The sequence below is a fragment of the Taudactylus pleione genome, unplaced genomic scaffold (genome assembly GCF_031769625.1).
Source record: "Taudactylus pleione unplaced genomic scaffold, aTauple2 ptg000758l, whole genome shotgun sequence".
Taxonomy (NCBI): Eukaryota; Metazoa; Chordata; class Amphibia; order Anura; family Myobatrachidae; genus Taudactylus; species Taudactylus pleione.
The window spans coordinates 312,428-330,696 of record NW_028285160.1 but is presented as its reverse complement, the minus strand read 5'-3'; the positions used below and the strand labels follow the sequence as shown (position 1 = coordinate 330,696).

At 42.8% G+C, this 18,269-nt stretch overlaps 1 protein-coding gene across 1 annotated transcript in view; it reads right to left on the bottom strand.

Annotated features, from left to right (window-relative positions):
• RAPGEF5 (Rap guanine nucleotide exchange factor 5) overlaps positions 1–18,269 on the bottom strand; it is a 249,036-nt gene that overhangs the window by 32,294 nt on the left and 198,473 nt on the right. The window contains exons 12-16 of the mRNA XM_088457353.1: positions 11,259–11,337; positions 7,038–7,182; positions 4,998–5,095; positions 4,298–4,328; positions 1,050–1,128 (exon numbers count right to left, since the gene is read on the bottom strand). Of these exons, the coding sequence (XP_088313479.1) occupies positions 1,050–1,128; positions 4,298–4,328; positions 4,998–5,095; positions 7,038–7,182; positions 11,259–11,337 (432 nt within the window). The remainder of the gene's footprint in view (positions 1–1,049; positions 1,129–4,297; positions 4,329–4,997; positions 5,096–7,037; positions 7,183–11,258; positions 11,338–18,269) is intronic.

Here is an 18,269-nt window from a genome sequence, read left to right as displayed (position 1 = left end):
AGTGATCTCCATAAAACTCTGCCGCTGTCAGCGCCTCTGCTCTCCTGCTATGTATGGTAAATGGAGGCCAGCGCCTGTCACACCCAACAGCAGCTTCGCCCCTTTAACCATCATTTTGCTGGGAGGTACATCACGTTACTGGCGTTCATTATTAAAACTGGTTTTCAGCGGAAACAATGCTATGGATTTTAAACAGAGATATAATTCTCAATTAAATCTCTCTGACTGCCCTCCTGTCCTAATGAAGCTATATTATCATCACGAATGCACATAATATTCAAAGGTACTGTGCGCTGGTTCTTCTAATATAAAACATGCCTTCCTCCAACTAGACAACGCAATGTACAAATTCCTGTTTAATTAAGAACTGTAAACATATGTTTTGACTCAGCATGTACAAATGAAGCATTCCTATAACTATTGTCATTTCACATTTTTATTAGTCTAGCAAGCATCCGACAGTGTATGTGTGTGTGTGTGTATATATATATATATATATATATATATATATATATATATTACATTTAGTGCAAGATTCAAGTACATTCTACATAAGGAAACATGCTGTGTTTAAAGTCAAAATAATGGATAATGTTGACATATGAACTGTATGGTATACTGTCGAGTATCATGCATTGTAGAGGAATGGTCAGGCTAATATTACGCCATTAGATCCTGTGCATGTATTAGTAGTAACAGCAGGAATAGGGGAAGTGGGATGTAGTTTCAAATCCGACTACACAAGTCTGCTGTTTACTAAATGTATGGTAATTGCTACTCAAAAGTTACCTATAATTTCTTGTTTGATGAGAAAACTCATGTTAGGCACTGAATTATTCAGAACAGTTAATCAAGTTTTTTCTAGGAATAATCTGCGCAACCGAGAATCAACGTTAAAGGAATTACAGTGCAAAAAAATTATGTAAATGTCATGTGTTGTTCCGTTATAGATGTGATACATTCAGTACATATGTACAGACTTGATCACTAAATACCCCTTCTACTGGCAACTATGTAGATGAACTATGTAGTAGCAGAGTCATACTCACTTTCCTCTATGTCATTAGCATTTCCTCTGTGTTGCAGCCAGTTCTCCTTAAGACTGAATTGGTGGAAGAGAGCTCTATTCTGTGGGCATAAGATAAAGGGCAATATAAAATGTGTTCCCAGTAAAACGGTCATATAACAAAAGTAGGAAACGCCCAACTAACCAATACAACATACAGCATGTAATCCATCACTTATATCCTAGAGAGCATGGGAAACTGATGATTACATGAATAAGCATGAGAAAATTATTTTTTCATTAAACATTACATTTGGACAACACCCTATTTTAGCTGCCCCCTTGCACTAAAGGGCAGTGTTTGCCCGATATCTGTAGCTTCTTAGCTCCAGGATTCCGTATCACGCTGCAGCTCACAATGAGGGAAGACTATATAGTTCCAGTTCTCTTCAGCAGAGAGCGGACATCCTACAAATTAGCTTTATTGAAGAAGACTAGACAGACATATTCAGCCTTTCCGTACTGTGAGCTGCAGGGGATACAAAGCACAGCCCAGCTACATGTGACAAGGGAGGTACCAGCTACCTAGGGAATGATGCAGAGATGAATACAGATCCGTTTACGGAGTGTATCTTGTGTGTGTGCGCTCTGCACAAGCTCAGGAAATAAGTGTATGCAATTATGGGCGCAGTTCACAAACCTAACGCATCTCCACTAGCGACTGATGGGGTGATACTGGGTTGTAACATAGGAGCATTCTCACAGAGGGTGTGTTGATGAATTGTGGGCTATGCAGGGTTGTGTGTACACATAAACACTCAGACAGATCTTTTCGCTTAGTATATAGCTTGTGCAGAGCACGCGGATTATTACAGCTAAGCTTCCCCTAACACCGATACTTACCAGCGGGATGCCTGCGGTTGGAATACTGCTGCCGGGATCTGACTGGTTTTGAGATTCCTGCGCCAACATTCTGAGCACTGGCACCCCGACAGCCGGGATCATGACTACATCCCTAAGTCAGGTGTACCCATAAGGGGATGTAGTCTGGAAGCCGACGGTCGAAAACTCAACGCCTGTCATTAACCATACACCAGAAGACCGACGCTCGGCATACCGAATGAAGGTAAGCCGGGCAACGGGCGCGGACAGCCGCTTAGGGGAGGGTTAACCCCCCGGTCGACTTAAGTTTATGCAGTGGGGAGGGGGGGTTAGGTTTAGGAACTTAGAGGTGGGATGGTTAGGGTTAGGCACCCCTAAGGGAGGGTTAAGGTGTAGAATTAGGCTAGCGATACTTACCTTAGGGACGATCGGGATCTTCACCCTTGCCGGGCAGCCGGGATTTGAACCGCCGGTCATGCAGCCGGCGATAATACCTACTACACTCCCCATAAGGGTGGTCCTGTCGCAGAGATGCATGTAACTCTGTATACTGGCGAATATTCGTAAATCAGTTCTGTGCACACAATGTGGGAGCAAATTTTGTCGACTTACATTCAAAATCTGCGTCAGCCCATGGTGTGGTGGAAAATAGTGGGTTGTCCAAATGTGGGTAATCCCATTCATTTTATAAAACGTTTCATTTTTAAATTATGAATACCTCTATAATATATTTTATATATATATATATATATACATACACACACACACACAAACTTGCTGAACACAGTGCTAATGTTGGTCTCTCCCTATGTGATGTCATGCACCTAAATAAGTGTATTGATGTTTGTTGAAAGAAATGTGGCATGGGTAAGATCTGATGGTCGGGGCTTGGTGACTGCAGGATAGTTGCAGTAATGTGCCCAGTACTGAACTCTAATACAAAAAGTATTAAACCCTACTTCAACCCTAATAATAAATAACCCTAATACAATAGTTTAAATTTGTGGGATGAAACACTTAACTGAAGTTCAAGGGCACTCCTGATTGAGTGGGTGGATGCAGACCCTATCTTATATGTCATTAGAGGAGCCCAATAGTGGCATCTTCTGACTGCACTTTCCACCATACCAGACAGTGACCATATATATTTCAGCATCACTGTGGGAAGCTTAGGCCACACATGCAGCAAAACTGGGCCAAATGTCCAAGATCACCTGCAGTGTTGCATCAGCAATAAAATACACAGATATACTGTGTGAAAAGAAAGCAGAGGCTTTATACAAATAAGAAGATTTATGGAACAGATCAGCTGCTTTATTAAAGGTACAAAGAACCTCTTTATGGAATAAATCATAGGGCCCAGATTCTGATTATTGTGCCGTAGTCAATGTGGAGAAGACCAGTGATTTGAAGTGATGCTGGGCATTGCAGGGAGGCTATGGGTCAGGAACTGTGTGTGTGCATTGTTTCCCTATCATTGCTGCTACTTCCTGAAGACCTCTCAGTCACAGTCAGCAGCACAATGTCCAGCCTCCCATCTGGGTGACTAACATGCTCCACCACTCTGCTCATACAATGCTTCCTGACCTGACTGCGATGCTAATCTTGGAGGAAGTATGCAGCAGCGCATTTCCTCACACACTTGTTTTATTGTTCCATAGACTGTATGAAATATATAACCTCTTATATACTGCAAAATCCAATTCAAATGACTCACCCTCACCTACAAAGCTTGGCACGCCTCTATACAAACTTCCCAGGGAAATACTCTCACTCTCTCAGATCGACCTCTGACCTGCACCTCACTTCATGTGTGGTCACCACCTATCACTCCCACCTACAGAGACTCCTCCCGTGCTGCTGCCTACGTATAGAATTCCCTACCAAGCCTGCTCAGACTCTCCTTCAACCAATATACTTTACACGTTCCTTAAAGACTACTCGATGCGACCTATACTAATCAGACTGCAACACTCTCACAACTATCTCCTTTCTGACCAACACTTGCTCCTCTATTGCCAGCTCTTGGCCTTTTCTCACTACTGGTTTGTAAGCTCTGTCCTAGGCAGATCCTTCTATTTCCTTTGTTTTCCCTCCTACATATGTTTTATCTGGTCTGTATGTCCCTGTTGTCTGTATGCTGTGTTTCCCCCACTGTACTGCACTGTACAAATCAATGACAATAATAAATCCTAAATGATAACCTCAGCTCTTTTATATTTGATGACTACACATGCTCGATTGTCTAGATCAGTGACAAAATATCACAGTTTATATTAATTCAAATATGATATACAGTATGGCCATAGTATTGTGTGTCATTAATCAGCACGTATACAGTACATTAGTCCACGATAATGCTGTTTATTAGAAATGGTAAGCAGGAGCATACAGTATAGAGTACAATACCTTTCTATGAGGCGAGTATTCATCAACAGTGCTGGAATGGAATAAAGAAAGCAGTTAGTGCTTTTGTATTACAAAAATCTCTGGCTCTATAACGGCAAACTATAACTGGGCTCTACCTATCCCCAAACCGATCATTTGGTAAAACGCTGTGAACATTGGGGCAGATGCAGAGTGAAAACCATGATCGTTTGCATATGGCATCTTGCAGAAAACGAGCACATGCCAATATGAGAATGAGACAAGCGCATTATTACCGTGCCTTTATTTATAACGAGAGGCGGAACAGGGGTGTGAAGGGGAGTTCTCACATAGCCAAAGTCCAGTAAGGGCATGTTAGCGCAAATGCCACCCTTGCAGACCAGCACGCAAGCGTATATATGCCTGAGGAAGCATATCCTTTGTACAGCCGGTAGGTATTTATAGCAAGAGGTGCCTGTGCTGCCAATGTAAAGGGGTACGTATATATCTCAAGATGTATATAGCTCTGCATGTTTTTCTATGCACTTCTGTCTAGTATACACCCATTTTATTCCCCACGCTGCATCAGCCCCACTGTTTCTAGACACTTTCTTTTCAGTACAAAGGGAACACAGACTCTCCTATATCATGTATTGTAGTAGCGATCGTCCTCCAAAGTACATTTCCAGTAACAGCCAAGCATTGCAATGTTACCAAAGAATTTGTTACAATAAACACTTACTGACGCCGATGGATACGCAGCACTTTTTGGAATTCTTTTAATTCTTTTTCTAAGATGGGATATTCATACACATCATCCAACACATACCGATAGAGAGTCTGAAAAATATACAGCAGAAGAAACATCATGCCTCATTTCTAATGTCCTGCATTCCTCATCAGCGGGTCCTGAGTAATATCACAGAACAGAATGCAGTGCTGAAATGTCTATCACGTGACGGGCTGGGACCGTGCAATGTATGGTGCACCCTCTTTTAGCCTCCCCTGGAATAACAACTACACAATTGCTTACCACCAACCGTATTCGCTCAGGAAAAGTACATGTATATCAATTCATTCCATTATTTATTGCCCTCTTTATATAACCATCCAACCTATAACCCCAATTTTCTGTTTTAGTTGGCATTATAAAGAGTGGGCAGCATATTTAACCAGCCATGTACAATTACAGCAGCATAATAAATGACGTGCTATAACCGCTGAATTTCGCATTTAATGAAGTGTCCCTGATCTAATTTTTAGACAATTCTTTGTTCCTGCAGATAAATGACTTTACCCTTAGCCGCAGAGCAAATGCAGCATATGTAATACTGGGAAAGAATACTGCTTTAGGAGACAAGCCATGCTAATGGATGCTGCTATAAAGGGCAAATAGCACTCCAGTCTCTGCAGTCATACACTGCATACTTTTTAAAATGATCCTAGACCATAAATGGACATTTCAAAATAAGAAATTGGATTATGTTCTCACAGGATATGCCTTGTCTGACACATAACATCTTCACACTGCGTGTAGCTGCTTTGTGTCAACTCTTTACTCTCTCTGTGTTGTCTGCACATTTATAGAAAAATATTCCTATTTCTGTTGTTCTAGGAATAAATGGGTAAAATGCTTCTAGGCTTTTATTGCATTGTGCTTTTACCAATACAATTTACTGTACTGGCTGCATGTATCCATTCTGTCATATTCTAAATCCCTAAACCTTTGTTAAATTTTTTGAATGCACTGGCGGGAATGAGCCTGTATGACAGGGGTTCCCAATCACGTTCCTCAAGGCACACTAACAGTCCAGGTTTTAGGGATAGCCATACTTGAGCACAAGTGATTTAATTAGTGCCTAAGTTATTTTGATTTAACCATCTGTGCACAATCATGGATATCACTAAAACCAGGACTGCTAGTGTGCCTTGAGGACCGAGGTTGGGAATCACTGCTGTAAAAAACCATTCAACCTATTAAAGTTGTTTTTAGAAGTTGGCAGCTGAAAGGCACATTAGCAGAAGATGGGTGTGGAAAGGCCCTTAAAGCGTACCTGTGAAATCTAGACACTGGGAGAATCACTTGGCTTCCTGAACTAATATTAATAAGAATGCAGTTCCATACAGAACTACTTTTGGTAGTTCCTTTGCATTGGGAGACCTCAGAGAGTAGGTCTAAGTGGCAAAGGCGTGGGACAAGTCATAAAAGCCCTGTCCCACCCACTTCAATAGTGAAGTGGTGGGATCCAGGAGGAGGCACCAGTCTCCTGGGGGTCTGGGAGAACGCCTCAAAACTCAGGAGCCTCCTGTAATAAGCAAGTATGCACTAGTTACTAAAGGAGACTGCAGAGATTAATGTGATATGCAACACTTGTATATCTGTGCGCGACTGAGTCTTTCTACAAAGCACAACGGAGCTCGGCGTGGGAAAAAGCTGCAGTAGCTGCACTGATGCACTTCGTATACAGATTCAGTATCAGTTGCACACAGATATACAAGTGTCGCATATCAAATGAATCACTGCAGTCTCATGAAGCTGTTTGTCACATCCAATTGTGACTACACATTCCAGCGAAAAAGATGTTGGGCGCAAGCAGAGTGACATGGGTCCTGGTGCTCAGAGAAGGGATGTTTGGTGCGACTGCAGCCATAGTGTATGAGGACACATCTGTGTAGTTCTTATTTATCCACTAGAGAATGACTACAGCGATCCTATTATCCAACAAGTCTGACACTGCTGCATGTATTTTGCAGAGAGAGCAGTGCAACATTCTTCACTTACCTTCAGAAACAACTTAGAATGCTCATCATCGTGCAGCCAGTCTTTGTACAGAGCAGTCCACTGGGACGCAAGAAGCAAGACCTTCCTCTTTGTGCACAGGGCCTCTGGGCTGTCTGCCTTGCCGTCGTATTTCTTGGCACAATAGGTAATTTCAGGTCAAGGCACAACAAGAAAACATTTTGTGATTTAAAAGAACAACCAATTACAGAGAGGAGGAGAATATCATGCTGAAAATACAGAGCTAATTAAGTGACTCTTCTCTGCTTCCCCGCATCAATCTCCTCTCTCTGTGACTGCTTGTCAACAGGAAACAGGCAGGACACAAATATCCTACAAATTGCCTGCACTGGAGAACATACAGGGTAAATTAGAAAGCACCAGTGAGACGCACTAAAATCTGCATTTCAGATAGTAGCGTCGTTTTCCCATTCTTTTCTTTTAGGGTGTAATAACATTGAAGTAATTTGTCTTTGTCAGTCATTTGCCTGAATGGGCATTATTACATTGTACGAAAAAGCATCTCTGTAACATCTGCATACAGATCTTTAAGCACATTGCTCCAGAACATAGAAACGTCTCACATTGCTTAGTAATAAGCAATATAGACAGTAAATAAAAGTCTAACCCCTCTACACATCTGCGCCTAACAGACACAGTGGGCCTCAGTCAGACGCATGCTCGTTATAAAGGCTACAAATAGCGAGTTTTAGCAAACTGCGCATGCAAACTCTGAGCCAGACGGATCTTAGTCGGATTTCTCTTTGTGTGAAATAGGCATTTCTGGGTGGCAACTGGGAATTCTGCAGTTGGACGCAAAATATCCATGAAAGTGTCATGGGAGTGTAGCTATACTTCCATGCGATTCTGAGCCATGCATAAGGAGAAGCTAAGCATGTTTCTGAGGAAATGCTTGCACCCAGCATGGGGTTGCTGGAATAACAGTGGGCGCACGGCTTCCCCCTTGTAGCCGTACAGATCCTAGCATAATCCCTAAGCATACACGCATTAGCATAAGGTAGTAAATACTGCGGCTTCCTGCAAATACAGCAACTTTGTGTCCGACTCCGAATCTAGGTCTCCTATCAGTCCTTCCCAGTGGCTGCTATAACACCATTTTCCCAGTCTGACGCTGAAATTGTCCCAACTCTGCTGAAATAACCTCTTCTCTCTTTTCCTAGTATTACAGCACTAAATCCACAGTAACTTATTTGAAAAAAGAGAATAGTAAATAGGCCCCTGCATTGCAAAATACTTTGAAATCACATTTCCAAAAAAATATGGAATGTTTTCTTAGTCCATTTTACAGTCTGTCAGAAAATAATGATTGATCGTCTTACAAGATATTTTATGTGGCATGGAAACTTACAATGCCAGAATAGACAAGTTTTTATTTGACTTCACGGAAAAAAAAAACACTTGGGTAACATGTATATGAAGGGTAACATGTATATGAAGGGCTGTTTGCAGGCTTCTGTTTGATCTAGTGACATGCCTATTGCCTGGATTAGCGATACTCGTCTCTGCCCCGGAGCTCTCCGCATCTCAGTGTCAGGACATGAACGTGGCACATGGGTGCAGAGATGGAATGCATTAAATTCCCTTAGGCGGAGAACAAAAATGATTAATCAGAGAGCTGTCATAAATATGGAGTAAAACGCGTGCTGCCTTTTGCATGCCATCCGCTGGTCTCTACACTCATAATCACGGCATGCTCAGCCAGAAGCATGGGCTGCCAGTTATGGGACTTAAATGAAAGTTTCAGGCATGTATCTCAGGCATGTCCTATCTCTTAAAGGTATTTCTAAAATGTGTTTTCTGGCTGTGAAAAAATAAGTTACAACTCTGTATGTATGCCTTATCTTATGTTATCGCTGCTTTTATAATAGTATATGAATTTTTGTCCAACTAAGGGCCTGGAGCTGAAGAGGAATAAGACTTTAATTTAAAAAAACTGCATGTAAACCCAACAACGATTATATATGGACTGACGGGAAGGAGTGTGTGACGGTCTCTTGGATAGCCTACATGCGAACGGTACATGATTTCAAGGGACATTGCCAAGTTTTAAAGATCTGACAAATTGCTTGTACCAATTTCGGATGCTGTATACTACTGGTAGGTTAATTGGCTCCCAACAAAAACTTAACCCTAGTGTGTATGTGTGTGAGCGTGTGTTAGGGAATATAGATTGTAAGCTCTACTGGGGCAGGGACTGATGTGATTGGCTAAGTATTCTCTGTAAAAGTGCTGCGGAATATGTGTGCGCTATATGAATAACTGGTAATAATAAGGGAGATTGCGTTTTCAGGCTGTGTGTTTAGAGACAGCAGTAACGTGGAGTACGCTCTGTGACTGGTGTACTGTATGTGGGGCATAGAAACATCATGTGTCCATATGACCAGCACCTCCTCCTCCATCTACTTTGTTTTAGTGTTACACTTATGGTCTTACCCATGGCTTGTTGTCTGCATATAGCTTATTTAAAAGGGGATCGGTATGAAATACCGCCGAACGCAAGTATTTTCCTATTCACTAAGCTAACCCACCCCCCCTAACCCTCCCTTAGGAGTGCCTAAGCCTAACCTCCCCACCAAGTGCCTAAACCTAAGTCTCCTGGGGGGGGTGCCTAACCCTAATGCCCCCTTCCCCTAGCCTAACCCTAACCCTTCCAGGGGGATGCCTAACCCTAAGTCCCCCCTGGGAGCCCCTAACCTAACCCTCCCCCCCTGCGGTTGTCCACGCCCGGCTTACCTTCGATGGAGATGCTGGGCGTCGGGCTCCCAGCGTAGGAAAAATGACAGGCGTCGGGATCTCGACGACTGTCATTACACCCATTCCAGGAATAGACAGTCGGGATACCGACGGTCAGCATTTAGACCGTCAGCATCCCGACTGCATACCATTTAAAAAAGCACCTGCCAAACAGCAAAATGTCTCTCTGAATTATATTAAATTATAGTGAAGTCAGACGTGATCAGTATATTGAAGTCATGCCCATCTCTCCCATACATGCCATCTGTATCACCCAGAGAACATGTATGATAAGTAGGCAAACATGGTTTACATTACTGTACGACTTGCAGAATGTATTAGAGCAAGATATATAGATCACACACATACAACAACCCTTGTTTATAATTTTTAGTGTATATATTATGTATGCTATGCAAAGATCAAAAATATTATATAACATTTGACAACAAAGCTATAAAATATGGTATTTATTCCCGTGTTAGCTTAAATTACTTTACACTTGCTGTTACTAAAAGAGACAGCGTAGCATCTGGTCATATTATTGGTCTCATATGGGTTAAGTGATGTTTTATGTGTTTTCCAGATTTGTCAAATAGCCTGGAGTCCTACTGGTAAATTTACTAAAGTGAGAGTTTTTAGAAGTGAGTTTTAGAAGTGATGTTGCCCATAGCAACCAATAAGATTCTAGCTATTATCTTCTAGAAGGTGCTGGTTAAATGTTAAGTAGCATTGGATTGGTTGCTATGGGCAACATCACTTCTAAAACTCACTTCTAAACTATCTCACTTTAGTAAATTTACCCCCTACAGTAGGAAAATACTCACTGTGTAAAATTATTATTAATAATATTATGTGTCACTCGAGAAATGAACACAGGCAAATGCACGTTACATATACAGTACATCTCTTTTAGATCAATAGCGTAGCCTAGCGACCCTATAACCCCGCCCCCTTCGCTGCATTTCACTAACAGCAACGTGGTGTTGGCGGGGAGCGTCACAGTAAGTTTGTTTTTTCGATGAGAACGTACTGATAATACTTGCCATATGGCTTTATCATAGCAGAAACCTGATAAAATGCATTTATTTGTGTTCCCTGTAAAGGAGTGCTAATAGACTACTATGTTATTGTGTTGCAATAGTATTAGACAGGCACCAATAGTAAAGGCAGCGGACAGGCTTCCCCTAATGTAGATGCCATTCTATTAGGCCATATTGTGTGTTTAGAATGTTATTGCAGGATGGAAACCTTGAGGGGAATGGCACAGTGCTGACTTGCATCTCAACAGTCAATCCCATCCATCAACCATGCTTTATCGTATTCATATCTGCAGCCACCACAAGAGTAATGTGTCAGTTCTGTGCCCCTCGCAGCAATTTACCAGATGCCATTTGCTTTTAATGTTAGACATCTGTTTCTCATTCTTTCAGAATCAGGGCCATGACTGTTCCGGTTAATTAAGGATATTGTCTGAGCAGTGCTTGGCACAAGTCGTCTGTTGTCATGAAGACTGTGTATGTCAGGAGGAAGTCATCCAGGAGGGTATCTGCAGAAAACACAAACATGAAACCACAAGGTGAGGGAACGAGGTTGAGAACTGGCTTTGTAACTGCAACACTATTCAAGAACATGCCCAAGGGGAACATCTTATAGTGCCCAGGGATTTAATAATGAGAAATACACTGAATTATTCAGTCAACCTCTCCTGATTTTGGCTGGGGTTACTGTCTGTTCAGTGCAATGAAACTATTAATTAGCATTCAAGCCTATTTTATTACCCAACTGCCGCAATAACAATGACTAGATCGTGATCTTCTGTGTGAGCGCTTGAATATCAAAATACGGCAAGTACATGCAGCCCAAAAGGACCCGAGAATGGCAATTAAATTGAACTATCACCTACACTCAGTAGAGGCAGCCATTTTGTTTCCTGAAGCAATATCCATGAGAATGCAGATTATCAATTAATTAGGAAAGGTGATCACTGAGGCATGAAATGAAAAGCTGAACATTGTGTCAATCCAGAAAATGGCTGCCTCGACTGTAGGTGATGGACACAGCTGTCAGCTTTAGCATGACATTAACACTATACATCATAGTGTGACGCAGCACCACAAACCATCACGTCTATTCAAGTCAGGTTCTAAAAATGACAAATAAAAGCAATAATAATAGTACTGAGTGTGTACAGTGGTTGTGTGTGCATGTGTACATTTTATGCACATGTACATACAGTAGGTGTATAAATTGTGCACACATGTACAGTGTGTAGGCTCTGTGTGTGTGTGTGCTGATTTCTCCCATTATGGTACTTTGACAATACAATGTTTCCTGTCCTCCCTTGAGCAGTTTCCTTAATTTGCTATATATGGTGCGGTTGCCATTAAGGATAGCAGATAAATGGGTTAATTTGCCCTTTATTAATAATATAGAATGCAATGATCTATTTTGAAGATCTATGTGAAGATCTGGCTGAATGCTAAATGAATACAGAGCAACTCCGTACTCTGAAGTTTGAGCACATGAAGCTTTTCTCTCTCACTGGGATGCAACACTACCCATATCTGCTGCCTGTCTCTCTGGCAGAGCGAAGACACCACAACATAACTCTGTTTAATAGCAATGGAAAGGCTAGTAACTAATACACACCCCTGCTGTTTCTACATACAGCCTGAACTCCAGTGATTGCTTTCATTTTCTTTTGTAAGTCTCAGCAGGAGGTTCAGCAAAATCTCAGAATGTGCTGCTCATTTGCAGGCATTGGGAATTCTACATCCACAGTTATTATACTGTATGCAGGCAACAGTGCATAGCTGCACAGCCATAGAGGAGTAAGTCCAGTATGTAATATTTATTAGGTAGAACATTAATAATAGAGCTCCATGGCAAAGGTAAGAAATACAATTATTATCTTACATTCTATGGACAGGAAACATTTAAGATAATCCATTGTTCTGAAATACTAAAGAAACAGACCCCACCAGCAAGTGTTTCACAATACCAGGCAGCATAGATGGTGTAATGGTCAGCATTACTGCCTCACAGCACTGAGGTCATGGGTTCGATTCCCACCACGGCCCTAACTGTGTGGAGTTTGTATATTCTCCCTGTGCTTGCGTGGGCTTCATCCGGGTGCTCCGGTTTCCTCCCACACCCCAAAAATATACTGGTAGGTTAATTGGCTCCCATCAAAAAAGTAACCCTAGTGTGATTATGTGTGAGCATGTGGTAGGTACTATAGATTGTAAGCCCCCACTGGGGCAGGGACTGATGTGAATGGCAAAAATATACTCTGTACAGCGCTGCGGAATATGTGTGCGCTATATAAATAACTGATAATAATAATAATACCAACCAATCACTGAATGCAGAACAGTCCTTTATAAAGTCTGATCACCAGAGAAAGGTTTGTAATTCACATGTGGTACCAGTTGATTTCAAAATTGTATTTAAGACAGCATTGGGATATGACCAGGTTGGCTTAGCCAAGGCACTGGCATCCTCATGCCTCAGAGGTCATTCAGTTTTCCTGCAGTACATTTGATAGCCTGCTGGTGGATGATCACCAATTCTCCAGCAATAAGGAGTTTCTATCACTGCGATAGGTCGTAATTTACAGATAACACATCACAGTGGAAGCTAAGTGATATTCCTCTCCCTGGCGATAATGGCTGGCACTGCCACACGTCGCTGGCTGGCAGCAGTAAGAGGACTGTTACACCTCTGACTGCCAATCAGTGGCCCTGCTGGACATGTACAGTGCACCTGTGCTCTCAGTCCCACTTTTGTGGAACATTAATAGGAAAAACACACACACATACAGTATATACAAATGTGTATAAAGTCCAACACAAAAGTGTTTATTTAAGCATAAAGCATATTACATAGCAACGTTCTGGGCGGCCATGTGCCCTTTCTCAAGCTACCACACTACTGCCCGAAACGTTACTATGTAATATGGTTTATGCTTAAATAAACACTTTGGTATTGCACTGTAACCTTGGAGTGCTGTTTTTACCATCTATCTACATCAGTGGTGTCAAACTTGCGGCCCTTCAGCTGCAGTGTAACTACACACCCCAGCATGCACTACCACAGTTTTGCTATTAGGGCATGCTAAAACTATGGCAGGGCATGCTGGAATATGTAGTCCCACAGCAGCTGGATGGCCACAAGTTTGATACCCCTGATACATTATACCATTTCCTGACAACCTTTGTATTTTGGAGTGCTCATGTCCTATCAAATAATATTTTAGGAAAATGCTTTATTTAAACAAGTCTTTTTTTTCCCAGTTAGACCCTCTGTTATAGCCAATGTGAGATGGTAATAGTGAGTAGAGGATTGCAATCATTCTTAGTTAGGTGCCCCCTTTACTTAGCATTGGAAAGCTATTGCTGGAGCTAGCTGGCAAAGGCCATCACCAGTGATATCTTGTATTGTAGTGCCTATTAAATTGGCAGAAGCCTCTCTCTTGTAAAACTGACCATCTTTGGCAGATTTAGAGCTTTTCTCCATTTAAGAAATATACCGGAAAGTGACATCACATTGTATTGGCTCTATTTCCTATCCCTGTAGTATGGGTCTTTGACAGTCTTCACCCTAAAGTTAAGTACAGTAAAAGGTGGTTATAAGCTATGATTTGTCCTGTAACAAGCCCTAGGACAGCCTCCTCCCCTCCACACAGCAGGTTATATAACAATGAATCTGAATGGAAGATGCTCGCAGCGATGCACAGAGTGACAAGCTCTGGCTAGGTCTCTGCCCTTGAGTTCAGCTTTGAAGGTTTGCAGGGAAAACAATCAGATCTTATGTAAGAGGTTCTTGGCACTCAATTAAAGCGCAGTGCTCTTCAATGACACATTAGTATTCAGGCTCTAAACACCTATTGGCAACTATTTCCTCATTTTACAACATGTCAGTAAATGTTCATGCCAGCGAGCAGCAGTAAAATAAGACATCAATCTATTAGCACAGAAACAAAGGTTTTAAGTAATCATATAAAAGTGCAATAAATATTAAATACAAAGCAATGATGTACATTGTTTTGTATCAGGACCTGGGCAACATGGATAAAAGAGTGGGACTAAAGTTATGTGTAAGACATACATTGCTTGCATGGTTTGGAGACTTCACTGCACATTTGCTGGCTCCACTCAAGCGCAGAAAAGCATAGCGGGGCCCTCAAGTGGGAGTGGTGAGGCATCGCCTGGCTCTCCCCTACATTCTGCAATGGGCCTGACGGTGCCATCATTTACCTTGGTCTATAGTCTTATATCTTTATACAGTCAGATTGCTGACTATTATTATTTATACTAGGAGAACGATTTTAGAGAATACAATGAACAGTTTAAACTGCAACACTATGTATATAGGTATCTACAGACGTTATAATTGGTGGCATAAATCATACTTATTTTCTTAATAAAAATTAAAGGGAAGAATATAAACTTAGAGGCATGTTAACATGATTAACTAGTGATTTACTGCTATGGTCAGGAATTTCTCTTTTATTACCCAGCAATGCGGAAGCTCAGTGTACTAGGCACGTTTGTCAGACGTCACTGAGTCTATTACTGCAAAGATAGCAATAGAATAAAAACAATTAGTGATTTGGAAGTAAATGTCTGGTATAAGCTTTACTGTAAAAGGTACAGCAGCAGAAATGAGAGACCAAGAACAAACTAATGAGAAAGAAGATCAGTGATGAGCAAATAATAATAATTAATAAATATAGATAGAACTACAACCAAGGCTTATAATTACCATATAGGCAATGTGGGCAACATGAAAATGGTTCACCTTCATTATATCTACTTGTTTCTTTTATTTTTTTTGCTAATTAGTCTTTACCAACCACCCATTTCCTAGTTAAAATAATGGAAAGGTTGTTGTATGGAGGCGCATAAACACATGGGCAGTGCATTTGTTATGTTATCTATATTTTAACTGGTTTGAAGTTTACGATTACTAATAGAAAGTAAACTGAGTGGTGGCACTCAGTGTATTTATTAATACTGTTAGGAATACTAGTAAATAGTAAGCAGAGTGGTACACCGAGGGGAGATTTATCAAACCTTCTAAAGAGGACACGTAGAGAAATTGCCCATAGCAACCAGATTATAGAATGTACTAGATAAATAATAGCCAGAAGCCATGGGTAACTTCTCCACATGTCCTCTTTGTAAGGTGTGATAAACGCCCCCTTGCCTTAGTGCAGGGCCGTCTCTACCTATAGGCTAAATGGGCAGTTGCCCAAGGGCCCCAGGATTCCAAGGGCCCGTGGCCAATAGCACCCCTACACCCCATCGCATAGCTGCCACCGCTGATAGTCCTGCATGGGGAGGAGGCAGAGGCAGGTACCGCCTGCAGGGTAACACACAGCATAGGGTGTGAGAGTTGCAGGGAGAGAGAAGCTGTACTGGTTCCAGTCACCGTGTTCTGGGAGACACCAATCTTCATGCCGTGTCACAGGAGAGCTCCCCCTGCTGGATCTGGCCGAACATGCTGTGCATCTTCCCATATGGATGTCCAGGCTGGGCAGGAGAGACCTGGGAGCGGTGGTGGGAGAGGGGGGCCGGTGCTCTATATCAGTGGCGTCCCTCCCAGCGGTGACACCTGGTGTGGGGAGGGATGCCTTGTGCGCGGAGCAGCCGAACTCGCTGCCTAAAAGGGGCGTGGACTCGGGGAAGGGCGTGACCTTGCGACCTGAACCCGGTCCCCGACCTGAGATTATCAATGTGTGCTGGGGGGTGCGGGCAGTGCCAGTTCCCTCACTGTGACAGGAGCCTGGTGCTTCACTTTATGCTACAGTGCAGCACCCAGCTCCTGTCACTGTGGGGGAGCCTGCATCTCGGTTTAACCCCTCGGCAGGTGACACCCGGGTGCTGCCCGCATCCCCCTTGTGACGCCACTGCTCTATATACTACTGGTGGTGGGCTTTCACAACAAGAAGAGCTGCCAGGTAAGTTGTGTATTATTGCCCACTGACACCAGCATGATTTTCCCCAGGTACATCCCTCATCACTGTTGGCACCCCATCTCTGCTGTACCCCTGCTATGCAGCACTCACTGATGTCACACCAGCCAGCCTTCTTGCTGTGTATGTGGGATACACACTTGCTTCTTACTTGTATGTATTCTGCCATCACATTATACTGCTGTCATTTTCCAAAGCAAAAAGAAGAGACAGTGGGCAACTGCGCATAGAAGGCTGCAAAGACGGGCAATGTCAAGGAGGAGGTCACAACCTCCTGAAATAACAAATCAACCGGACAAAAGACGACAAGCCCAACTTCTGCGCTCTTCAAAAACAAATAAATACCAATGCTGTAGGAATAATCCCAATACTCCACCAGGATGCAAGATCAACAATGGACTACGAGAATGTTCATCACGGTGAATGGTGGAATTCCTCTTGCGTGAATATATAGAAATGGAGACAACAAAAACAAAAAAATAGCAGGGATAGTGTAATAAGTCTTGGCTAAGTCCTTAATATTCTAATAAAACGTGACTCTATCCCCTTTCGTCCAGATATATATGTGAAGTGTTCGTACCGTACTCACGTTAACGTGTTACGGGCTCCTCCTCTAAAGGTTTCTTTTAACCAAAGGATGCTTTTCACCAGTGTAAAAGTTGTCCAATTATCAGGCTCACCCTCGTGAAATAGGAGATATGGTAATAGATGAATGGGCGTACCCCAACTAACACTGTAGATATGATCTGTAGACTCAAAGGTTTCTTTATGTTGTTGGTAATCCTATTCTACTCTATTTCCCTTTAAATCTTCCTCATATCATAAAGGCTGCAGGGGGAGATAAATGTAGAGTGAAGACAGATATGCTCCGTCATCAAGTTTTCAACAGATTTATTGACAATAACATAAGAAACAATAAATAGGGTGACCGATGGGCCACAGGCAGATGTCCAAAGGTAACCCTAAGACCTTCCACCTGGTGGAAGGGAATGGGGATGAAAAATCTTCCTCATATCATAAAGCGTGCAGGGGGAGATAAATGTAGAGTGAAGAAAGATATGAGGTTCGATTCCATTCAGCGGCAGCCCGACATGAGCAGAGTTCGAAGCAGCGGAAGCCCGACAGCGCTGGAAATCCCGATCGTGGATAGGTGAGTATCTTCTAACCTAACCTAACTCCCCTAACCCTCCTTAGGGGTGCCTAACCCTAACCTCCCCCCCAAGTGCCTAACCCTAACCACCCCCTTCGCCGCTGCCTAAACCTAAGTCCCCCGGGGGGGTGCCTAACCCTAAGTCCCCCCCCGGGGGTGCCTAACCCTAACCCTCCCTCCCCCTAGCCTAACCCTCCCGGGGGGGTGCCTAACCCTAAGTCCCCCCCGGGAGCCCTAAACCTAACCCTCCCCCCCGCGGCTGTCCGCTCGCAGCGCCCGGCATCACTACGATCGGGATGCCGGGCTCCGGTCTCCCGACGTCGGGGAAATGCGGGCGTCTACATCTAGA